This window comes from Neophocaena asiaeorientalis, unplaced genomic scaffold (assembly GCF_003031525.2).
Source record: "Neophocaena asiaeorientalis asiaeorientalis breed wild unplaced genomic scaffold, Neophocaena_asiaeorientalis_V1.1 scaffold67, whole genome shotgun sequence".
NCBI classification, from domain to species: domain Eukaryota; kingdom Metazoa; phylum Chordata; class Mammalia; order Artiodactyla; family Phocoenidae; genus Neophocaena; species Neophocaena asiaeorientalis.
In genome coordinates this window covers 2,059,768-2,072,293 of record NW_020173731.1, presented here as the reverse complement: position 1 = coordinate 2,072,293, position 12,526 = coordinate 2,059,768, and the positions used below count along the sequence as shown (strand labels likewise).

The 12,526-nt window shown below is 38.2% G+C and overlaps 1 protein-coding gene across 3 annotated transcripts in view; it reads right to left on the bottom strand.

The window, feature by feature from the left end:
• Window positions 1–12,526, bottom strand: part of PLA2G4A (phospholipase A2 group IVA) — a 152,658-nt gene that overhangs the window by 117,523 nt on the left and 22,609 nt on the right. For 2 of the 3 annotated variants that reach the window (XR_003003926.1, XM_024751088.1), the window contains exon 2: window positions 11,139–11,241. Coding sequence is in view for 2 of the 3 variants with exons in the window: in XM_024751088.1 (XP_024606856.1) it covers window positions 11,139–11,171 (33 nt within the window). In the remaining variant the exon portion in view is untranslated. The remainder of the gene's footprint in view (window positions 1–11,138; window positions 11,242–12,526) is intronic. The other variant, XM_024751089.1, reaches the window with a different exon arrangement.

Sequence of the window (12,526 nt, the reverse complement as noted above, 5' to 3'; positions counted from 1 at the left end):
TACAGATATAGATATTTTTTTCCTTTTTCTCTTTCTGTGAGTGTGTATGTGTATGCTTCTTTCTGTGATTTTCTCTGTATAGCTTTGCTTTTACCATTTGTCCTACGGTTCTGTCTGTCCATTTTTATTTATTTTTTTCTTTTCTTATTTATTACCTTTTAATTTTTCTACTTTTTAATAATTCTTTTATTTTAATAAATTTATTTTATTTTATTCTTTCTTTCTTTCTCCCTTTTCTTCTGAGCTGTGTGGCTGACAGGGTATTGGAGTTCCAGCTGGGTTAGAGGCCTGTGCCTCTGAGGTGGGAGAGCTGAGTTAAGGACATTGGACCACCAGAAACCACCTGGCTCCATGTAATATCAAATGACAAAAGCTCTCCCAGAGATCTCCATTTCAATGCTAAGACACAGCTCCACTCAATGACCAGCAAGCTACAGTGCTGGACACCCTAAGCCAAACAACTAGCAAGACAGGAACACAACCCCACCCATTAGAAGAGAGGCTGCTAAAATCATAATAAGCTCACAGACACCACAAAACACACCACCGGATGGGGTCCTGCTACCAGAAAGACAAGATCCAGCCTCACCCACCAGACCACAGGCACCAATCCCCCCCACCAAGATGCCTACACAACCCACTGAACCAACCTTAGTCACTGAGGGCAGACACCAAAAACTTGAGAACTATGAACCTGCAGCCTGTGAAAATGAGACCCTAAAAACAGTAAGTTAAGCAAAATGAGAAGACAGAGAAACACACAGCAGATGAAGGAGCAAGGTAAAAACCCATCAGACCAGACAAATGAAGAGGAAATAGGCAGTCAACCTGAAAAAGGATTCAGAGTAATGATAGTAAAGATGATCCAAAATCTTGGAAATAGAATGGAGAAAGCACAAGTAATGTACAAAAAGGACCTAGAAGAGCTAAAGAGCAAACAAACAATGATGAACAACAAAATAAATGAAATTTTAAATTCTCTAGAAGGAATCAATAGCAAAATAACTGAGGCAGAAGAACGGATAAGGGACCTGAAAGATAAAATAGTGGAAATAACTATGGCAGAGAAGAATAAAGAAAAAAGAATGAAAAGAATTGAGGACAATCGCAGAGACCTGAGGAACAACATTGCACAACATTGGAATTATACGGGTCCCAGAAGAATAAGAGAAGAAGAAAGGGACTGAGAAAATATTTGAAGATATCAGAGTTGAAAACTTCCCTAATATGGTAAAGGAAATAGTCAATCGAGTACAGGAAACACAGAGATTCCCATGCAGGATAAATCCAAGGTGAAACATGCCAAGACACATATTAATCAAACTATCAAAAATTAAGTACAAAGAAAAAATATTAAAAGCAGGAAAAACAACAAAATACATACAAGGGAATCCCCAAAGGTTAACCGCTGATCTTTCAGCAGAAACTCTGCAAGCCAGAAGTGAGTGGCACAATATATTTAAAATGATGAAAGGGAAAAACCTACAACCAAGATTACTCTACCCAGCAAGGATCTCCTTCAGATTCGACAGAGAAATTAAAACATTTACAAACAAGCAAAAGCTAAGAGAATTCAGCACCACCAAACCAGCTTTAAAACAAATGCTAAAGGAATTTCTCTAGGCAGGAAACACAAGAGAAGGAAAAGACCTACAATAAAAAATGCAAAACAATTAAGAAAATGGTAATAGGAACATACATATCGATAATAACCATAAATGTAAATCGATTACATGCTCCAACCCAAAGACATAGACTGGCTGAATGTATACAAAAACAAGACCCATATATATGCTGTCTACAAGAGACCCACTTCAGACCTTGGGAAACATACAGACTGAAAGTGATGGGATGGAAAAAGATATTTCATGCAAATGGAAATTAAAAGAAAGCTGGAGTAGCAATTCTCATATCAGACAAAATAGGCTTTAAAATAAAGACTATTATAAGAGACAAAGAAGGACACTACATAATGATCAAGGAATCAATCCAAGAAGAAGATATAACAATTGTAAATATTTATGCACCCAACATAGGAGCACCTCAATACATAAGGCAAATGCTAACAGCCACAAAAGGGGAAATCTACAGTAACACAATCATAGTAGGGGATTTTAACACCCCACTTTCACCAATGTACAGATTATCCAAAATGAAAATAAATACGGAAACACAAGCTTTAAATGATAACATTAAACAAGATGAATTTAATTGATATTTATAGGACATTCCATCCAAAAACAACAGAATACACATTTTTCTCAAGTGTTCATGGAACATTCTTCAGGATAGATCATATCTTGGGTCACAAATCAAGCCTTGGTAAATTTAAGAAAGTTGAAATTGTATCAAGTATCTTTTCCGATCACAACACTATGAGGCTACATATCAATTACAGGAAATAATCTGGAAAAAATACAAACACATGGAGGCTAAACAATACACTACTAAATAACCAAGAAATCACTGAAGAAATCAAAGAGGAAATAAAAAATACCTAGAAACAAATGACAATGAAAACACAACGACCCGAAACCTATGGGATGCAGCAAAAGCAGTTCTAAGAGGGAAGTTTATAGCAATACAATCCTACCTTAAGAAACATGAAACATCTCAAATAAACAACCTTACACCTAAAACAATTACAGAAAGAAGAACAAAAAAACCCCAAGGTTAGCAGAAGGAAAGAAATCTTAAAGATCAGATCAGAAATAAATGAAAAAGAAAGGAAGGAAATGAGAGCAAAGATCAATAAAACTAAAAGCTAGTTCTTTGACAAGATAAACAAAATTGATAAACCATTAGCCAGACTCATCAAGAAAAAAAGGAAGACGACTCAAATCAAAAGAATTAGAAATGAAAAAGGCGAAGTAACAACTGACACTGCAGAAATACAAAAGATCATGAGGGATTACTACAAGCAACTCTATGCCAATAAAATGGACAAGCTGGAAGAAATGGACAAATTCTTAGAAATGCACAACCTTCTGAGACTGGACGAGGAGGAAACGGAAAATATAAACAGACCAATCACAAGCACTGAAATTGAAACTGTGATTAAAAATCTTCCAACAAACAAAAGCCCAGGACCAGATGGCTCCAGAGGCAAATTTTATCAAACATTTAGAGAATAGCTAACACCTATCATTCTCAAACTCTTCCAAAATATAGGAGAGGGAGGAACACTCCCAAACTCATTCTACTAGGCCACCGTCACCCTGACACCAAAACCAGACAAAGATGTCACAAAGAAAGAAAAATACAGGCCAATATCACTGATGAACATAGATGCTAAAATCCTCAACAAAATACTAGCAAACAGAATCCAACAGCACGTTAAAAGGATAATATACCATGACCAAGTGGGGTTTATCCCAGGAATGCAAGGATTCTTTAATATACACAAATCAATCAATGTGATAAACCATATTAACAAATTGAAAGAGAAAAACCATATGATCATCTCAATAGATGCAGAAAAAGCTTTCGACAGAATTCAACACGCATTTATGACAAAAACTCTCTAGAAAGTAGACATAGAGGGAACTTACCTCAACATAATAAAGGCCATATATGACAAAACCACAGCCAACGTCATTCTCAATGGTGAAAAACTGAAATCATTTCCTCTAAGATGAGGAACAAACCAAAGTTGTCCAATCTCACCACTATTGTTTAACATACTTTTGGAATTTTTAGCCACAGCAATCAGAGAAGAGAAAAATATAAAAGGAACCCAAATCAGAAAAGACAAAATAACGCTGTCACTGTTTGCAGATGACATGACACTATATACAGAGAATCATAAAGATGCTACCAGAAAACTACTAGAGGTAATCAATGAATTTGGTAAAGTAGCAGGACACAAAATTAATGCACAGAAATCTCTTGCATTCCTAGACACTAATGACACTAATCATGAAAAATCTGAAAGACAAATTAAGGGAACACTCCCACTTACCATTGCAACAAAGAATAAACTACCTAGGAATAAACCAATCTAAAGAGACAAAAGACCTGTATGCAGAAAACTATAAGACACTGATGACAGAAATTAAAGATGATACAAACAGATGGAGAGGTATACCATGTTCTTGGATTGGAAGAACTGACATTGTGAAAATGACTGTACTACCCAAAGCAATCTACAGAATCAATGCAATCCCTATCAAACTACCACTGGCATTTTTCACAGAACTAGAACAAAACATTTCACTATTTGTATAGAAACACAAAAGACCCCAAATAGCCAAGGAATAAAAAATGGCTCAGAAGTTTTTAAAAAGAACCAAATCAAAATTCAAGAACTGAGAAGTAAACCTGGTGACCTTCTAAGGATTTCTAATCTGTGCTCTGTGGTGAAGAAGCAGAAATATGGACCTTACTTTAAATGTGTGTACTTCTGCCTCAGGTTAGAGGCTTGTGGCAGGGAATGGCTGGTATCGGGAAAAGGCTAGAAGCTTATTCCTAACTGCCCTCTTCCTCACTTATCTACAATTTGATAGTGCTCACAAAAAATATGCTATTTGCTGTTCATTGCAGCTCTATTTACAATAGCCAGGAGATGGAAGCAACCTAAGTGTCCATCGACAGATGAACGGATAAAGAAGATGTGGCACATATACACAATGGAATATTACTCAGCCATAAAAAGAAACGAAATTGAGTTATTTGTAGTGAGGTGGATGGACCTAGAGTCTGTCATACAAAGTGAAGTAAGTCAGAAAGAGAAAAACAAATACTGTATGCTAACACATATATATGGAATCTAAGAAAAAAAAAAGGTCATGAAGAACCTAGGGGTAAGACGGGAATAAAGACACAGACCTACTAGAGAATGGACTTGAGGATATGGGGTTAACTGATTCACTTTGTTATAAAGCAGAAACTAACACACCATTGTAAAGCAATTATAGTCCATAAAGATGTTAAAAAAATGCTATTTGCCATAAAACTCATTATTCCTTTGTGCACAGTGCTGTGATCTTGTAATAGTTTTGTCACCTTTATATTTCTGATTTCCCAGCAGCACTATCTCACATTCTGATGCCCCCTAGAAATACCCTACCTTATTAAGATTCTAAAGAATGCTTGGAGACACACCAGAAATACATCTACACGTGGAACAACTCATAGAGAACACCTACTGAAAGCTGGCAGAAGACCTCAGACCTCCCAAAAGGCAAGAAACTCCCCACGTACCTGGGTAGGGCAAAAGGAAAAAGAATAAACAGAGACAAAAGAATAGGGACTGGACCTGCACCAGTGGGAGGGAGCTGTGAAGGAGGAAAGGTTTCCACACACTAGGAAGCCCCTTCACGGGCGGAGACTGTGGGTGGCGGAGGGGGGAAGCTTCGAGGCCGCGGAGGAGAGCGCAGCAACAGGGGTGCGGAGGGCAAAGCGGGTAGATTCCCACACAGAGGATCGGTGCCGACCGGCACTCACCAGCCCAAGAGGCTTGTCTGCTCACCCGCAGGGGCGGGCAGGGGCTGGGAGCTAGGGCTCGGGCTTCATTCGGAGAGCAGGGAGAAGACCGGGGTTGGCGGCGTGAACACAGCCTGCAGGGGCTCAGTGCACCACGGCTAGCCGTGAGGGAGTCCAGGATAAAGTCTGGACCTGCTGAAGAGGCAAGAGACTTTTTCTTACTTCTTTGTTTCCTGGTGCGCGAGGGGAGGGTCAAGCGCTGCTTAAAGGAGCTCCAGAGACGGGCGCGAGCCTCGGCTAAAAGCGCGAACCCCAGAGATGGGCATAAGACGCTAAGGCTGTTGCTGCCAACACCAAGAGGCCTGTGTGCGAGCACAGGTCACTATCCACAACCCCCTTCTGGGGAGCCTGTGCAGCCCGCCACTGTCAGAGTCCTGGGATCCAGGGACAACTTCCCCGGAAGAACGCACAGCACGCCTCAGGCTGGTGCAATGTCACGCTGGCCTCTGCCGCCGCAGGCCCGCCCCGCACTCCGTGCCCCTCCCACCCCCGGACTGAGTGAGCCAGAGCTCCCGAATCAGCGGCTCCTTTAACCCCGTCCTGTCTGAGCGAAAAACAGATGCCCTCCTGCGACCTACACACAGAGGCAGGGCCAAGTCCAAAGCTGAGCCCCTGGGGGCTGTGAGAACAAAGAAGAGAAAGGGAAATCTCTCCCAGCAGCCTCAGAAGCAGCGGATTAAAGCTCCACAATCAACTTGATGTACTGCATCTGTGGAATACATGAATACATAATGAATGAATTGAGGAGGTAGACTTTGAGAGCAAGATTTATGATTTTTTCCCCTTTTCCTCTTTTTGTGAGTGTGTATGTGTATGCTTCTGTATGAGATTTTGTCGGTTCGGCCTGAGTGAGCCAGAGCCCCCGAATCAGCGGCTCCTTTAACCCCGTCCTGTCTGAGCGAGGAACAGACGCCCTCAGGCGACCTACAGGCAGAGGCAGGGCCACATCCAAAGCTGAGTCCCCGGGGGCTGTGAGAACAAAGAAGAGAAAGGGAAATCTCTCCCAGCAGCCTCAGAAGCAGCGGATTAAAGCTCCACAATCAACTTGATGTACTGCATCTGTGGAATACATGAATACATAATGAATGAATTGAGGAGGTAGACTTTGAGAGCAAGATTTATGATTTTTTCCCCTTTTCCTCTTTTTGTGAGTGTGTATGTGTATGCTTCTGTATGAGATTTTGTCGGTATAGCTTTGCTTCCACCATTTGTCCTAGGGTTCTGTCCGACCATTTTTTAAAAAATTTTTTTTTCTTAATAATTATTTATTTTAATAGCTTCATTTTATTTTACTTTATCTTCTTTCTTTCCTTCCTTCCCTCCTTCCTTTCTTCCTCCCTCCTTCCCTCCTTTCTTTCTTTCTTTCTACTTCTACTAATTCTTTCTTTCTACTTTTTCTCCTGAATGGACTTGAGGATATGGGGAGCAGGAGGGGTAAGCTGTGAGAAAGTGAGAGAGTGGCATGGACATATATACACTACCAAACGTAAGGTAGATAGCTAGTGGGAAGCAGCCGCATAGCACAGGGAGATCAGCTCCGTGCTTTGTGACCGCCTGGAGGGGTGGGATAGGGAAGGTGGGAGGGAGGGAGATGCAAGAGGGAAGAGACATGGGAACATATGTATATGTATAACTGATTCACTTTGTTATAAAGCAGAAACTAACACACCATTGTAAAGCAATTATACTCCAATAAAGATGTAAAAAAAAATGCTTGTGTACACAATGATTTATTATTTATAAAAGCCCCGTGGAACAGACACAGCAGGTACTACTCATACTTCATATGAAGCAGCTAAAAGTCAGTTTAAGTGCTCAAGAGCACGTAACTAAAGTCTGGAACTACCACTAAAACACTAGTTCTTTGATTACCTACACCAGTGTTTTTCCCCCCCACCCTGTGACCATAATAATCTAGAATAATAGCTTCCTACTTTTTTGGTAACATTTCCAGTCATCCTACAATGACCTTTTTCAAATATCCCTGTATTTCAGCAGGCAGTCATGCTCACATACCCAGGTGGTTGACCTCAGTGTGGACAAGAACTCAGTTTTCCGTGGATGTGGGACAGTGGCCCTCCATTGCTAATTGGTGGTGGGAAGAGCTCTAGATTTTTTTTCACTCCAGGGAAGTGACTCATCTTTTCAGAGTAAAAAGATGGAAATTTTTATAAGTATTTTATATTTGATCTATCTTTGCAAGATTGATATCTTCCTGGTCCAAAAGAACTTCAGTAGATTCTGGAGACACAAATACACAAATACCCTTCAGGATGGAAAGTACCTCAGAACAACTCTAGACATATGGGAACTGCATTGTGCCCTATATATATTACTCCATTTTCTCCTACATTCTTAAAAGCTGTCACCATTGGAAACAAGAGAACTTGCTGCATCAGCCCACACGATTCTCCAACATGTCTCTGCATTACAGGTGTGGTGAGGGTTAGTCCAATCTTCACCGCCTTGAGGCAGCCAAAACTGTGTCGACCTGTCTGGCACCCTTCATTACTAGTAAGTTGGCTTAGTTTTCCCCATCTTTCCCTTGTAATAAAAGTATTCTCAGTTATATATTTTGAAAAGTATCCTTCTGTGATAACTAGGGCAGGAAATTTTGTCACTAGAAAAATTTACACACACACATGCACAGTTTTTTTTTTCACACACACACAGCAAAAACAAGCATGAATGAAAGTATAAAGCTCTTAGGACCCTCTCATTGGAAAGGGCTATACACCGGAACGCTAAATGATTGTTCAATTCTGATGCTGGAGAAGGTCAAGAAAAATGTGTTATAGATATGTGGTTTTAGCATGCTTCATCATATTAAGATGCCACATAGGTAATTATTATGGCCTAAATATTTGTCTATAGTTAACCAAATTTGCAAGAAAAGGTGACAGAAATGAGTCTTAAAACATCCAGATGCAATTTGGTTTTAAACATGCTCTGCCGTGTTAAAAAAAGGAACTAAATGGCCTGTTAATACGGCCATCTGACATGAGACATGTGAGGCCTGCATAGCAGTTAGTAATAAGGCCTGGTCATATTAGACAGAAAAGTGAAGGTCATTTGAAATAATAATTTCTTCGAAATGTGTTATGCTCCAGCCATACCGAAATTCTTTCATTTCCTTACAACATGTACTTTCTCACCTCCAGACTACTTCACATATGCTTTTCCCAATCCAGAAAAGTCATTTTCTCTCCCTTCACCTAACTTCTACTATACCTTCAGGTCTGTGCTCCCATGTCACTTCCTTTAGGAATTCCAGAAGGATTCCTGTTATTATTCATGTTGTATATTCCCAGAGTAATCTTCATTGTTCCTATCAGAGCCCTTAAAGTTATTATAAATTATTTTTCTGCTAGACATAAGCTCAGTTCAAGGATTATTTTGATTTCCCAGTGCCTACTGACAGGGAGTAGTACATAATGGGCATTCAATAAATGGTGATAAGTGCTCAGAAAAAAATATTAAAATAGATTTGGAGATAAACTGAATTGAAAGTATAAATGTTAAGATTTAGAATTATTATTGGTTTTTATCTCAAGCTCAGGGCTATACACCTTAATCTTCTCTTCCTTCTCAGTTTCAAGTGCCAGATTTCATGTTAAGGTTTAAGAATGAACACTTTGATTGAATTCTCTGAGTTATAGAAATTATCCATCTCTCTTGAGGTGGTAGGGTAAGAAAAAACTAATCTGCACCTACCCTCAATGTTAAAATTCATCTACAGAACACCATAACAGTGGAAGGAAAACTGGAATTATTCACTGATAACAGGAATGTGTAAGTTGAAAATCTAAAAAAACTTCAAACTATTAGAATTAATAAAGAAATTCTGTAAGTTCACTGGATCTATAAAAAACACTTGTATTTCCATGTAAATACGTTAGCTTTTTAGTTTCTAGTGAAACATTAGTTTAACATTAGTTTCATGATTGTAAATAGATTGGAAGATTCAATATTACTATCATGTCATCTCTCCCCTAATCCATCTACAGAATAATTTCAGTATTAATAAAAATCCCAGCATTTGTGTGTGTGTGTATGTGTGTGTGTGTATATTGACAAATTGATTTCAAAACCTGTATGGAAGTGCAGAGGCCTAAGAAAAGCCAAGACAATCTTGAAGAAGAAAAAGTTGGAGGATTCACACTACCATATATAAAGACACATTTCAAAGCTATAGACATTAAGATAGATTGGTACTGGGGCAAACAAAGACTAATAGACCAATAGAAAAGAAAAGAAACCAAGCCACACATATATGGTTGCCTGATATTTAGCAAAGGTACCATTGCCATTCGGTGAGGACATGAGGGTTATCAGTAGACTAGATAAATAGTTTGTGGTATACTGTATCAGATAATGAGATACTACAAGGCAATGTAGAAGTGTGGAATTCTGCTACTCACAATAACATGAATGAATCTCGCAGACAAAATGTTGAATGCAGGCATCTACATGAGGGTCAAGAACAGGAAACCTGATCTTTGGTAATAGAAGACAAATATTGGTTAGTTTTGTGGAGTTTATTGACTGGAAGGGACATGAATAACTCTTCTAGGGTACTTATAATGTGTATTTTTATCTGTATGATGGTTTCATGGTTTCATGTAAAAATCCATCAAGCTGAACAATTAAAATGTATGCACTTTATATATGCTATGCCTCAGTTTAAAAAAGGAGTCAAACATTAAGAGAAGCTTGCAAAAAAAAAAAAAACTTTTAAGGAGTTTTAAGAAGAGGAGAATGACCAACAGAGATGGGGACGGGGGAGGGGACCTGAAGAATCCATTTGATTCAGCACCAAAGAGGCCCTTGATGAGACCTTTCCATAAAGTGGAAAACCTGAGTCCAGTTTTCAATGATTCAAGCTGTGAATGGAAGAAAGAACTACAAAAAGTTATAGTACATTAATCCTTGCTATCCAAGCAGGGAAAGAAAGAGGATGGCAGCTCGAAAGGGCTGTAGGGTAAGAGAAGAGTGTTTCATTCTGAATAAAAATGAGGCTTTGTATTATTCCTTAACATCCATAAAAACGATTTCTAGTCCATATAAATCTAACTGGATCTCAAGTGTTAAATTCAGCAAAGAAATTTTTCTCCTCTGCTTTTTTGATCAAAGAGTGTACACTTCCAACGGAGTTTGGAAAATTACATACCAAAATTTGAATTATTCAACTTTTTATTAAAAATTGTCCACCTATAAAAGAGTTCACTTAAATACATCTAACTAAGGGAGAGTTTACAAAATTAATTACTCTGAAAATGCACACCAAAATATAGCCCTTAACTCAATAATTATTTTATCTTCTCTCTGTCAATTCATGTGAAGTGTGCAGGCTGATAATTGCTGAGTGAAAACTACACTTTTTACTGTTCCATGAATGTTCAATACTGTTACATATATTTTGGTATTTTTTCCCTCCAAGTCCCTCTTTTCTGTAAACTTACAGTGATAAAAAGAGGAGATGAGTTACTTTTATTACAGATTCTACCTTATTTGAAACACACTAAGTTCATATGATTTTCATAAAAAGTCCAAGGCTTTTCATAGTTTTATACTTTACTAGCCACATCAGCAATACTCGCACAAAAGTATGTCTGCCCCCTCCCAGAAGAATATATAAACAGTAAATGACTTACTATAATGTGCTGATAAGGATCTATAAATGACATGTTGATTTCAATTACAGGAAATCTCTTCACACTTCAAAAGTCTTCTCTGGCACTCTAGCTTCTTTAAAACCTACAAAATAAACAATCCTTATTGTTAAGCCTTCTCTTGGATGTATTCCCAAGATTTAGATGATAATGGGTGTGAACCTTAGGAAGTAAAACTCTATCCAAGGGGACCAGTTAGACTGAGCTCCTTAATTGTTTATATGCATGGGTATACTCACATAATTTAGGAAAGGATAAACATTCTGATAGTACTTCTTAATTTCCATATTTCTTGTTCAAATTTATTCTGTGAGTAATTATTGGGAAACTCCAGGATTTTTTTTTTTTGCATTTGCCAAGTATTTCATGAGAAATATATTGAAATTACAGAAAATTAAAATTGTTTTTGTACTATTTATAATTAAAAAACCACATGCCACTGTTTGTTTTCTTAACTGGCTCAGTATTACACAAATTCACAATAAAAAAGGAACATTTTTCACTTTAGATATTTGTTAAGAATTTTAAAAACATATTCATGCTAAATTTCAATTTTAATGCTGATGTTTTAAAAGAAATGTTTGCTCATTCTGAAGTACCAGTTTAACTTGAAAGCAGCTAAATGAAATATTAAACAATTAGAAACAGTGCTGTACAAAATGATGGAAACAAGCAAAAAGTGGAACTAGAGAATAACCTGAGACCTGATCTCTGGAAAGGAGCTAACTATAGAAGGTGAGGCGGAATGAATTTAGAATATAGTGTTCCAAGCGGGAAATTTGAGGAACTGAGAGAAGACAAGTGGCTGGTGAATGGTGAGCAAGAGTGAAAATGGCTTATGATGAGTTTGGAAATAATAGTCATGGACAGATCATGTAGAGCCTTGTAGGCAACTGTTCACTAGATATAGCTCACCCACTCTCCAGGACACAGCTTAAATGTCACCTTGACAGAGAAGCCTTCCATGACCTTCAGAATACGTTTGGTCTGCCTGTTACTGGTTCCATTTATACCTTGTACTTCTCTTTCAAGCCTTTCATTCCACTTATACAATGTCTGCCTTTCCTGAGAGAATTAAAGATGCATAAATTTGGTGACCACATTTATCTTGTTCAAAGAGTTATCCATCCCTACTGCCTAGCGCTATGCCTAAAAATATAGTAGGTTCAGGATAAATATTTGTTGGATAGATGGGTGGATGGATGGATGGATATTACATTATGTCAGGTTTACGTACGAAGGAAATTCACAGACTAGCACTGACACTCTCTTCTGATGTCTCTCTTTTTCACTCCTAACTATCCTTAACGTCAAAGGATGTTAAATATCACTCTCCAATTTAAAAAAAAAAAAAAAAGCAGAATAAGTGA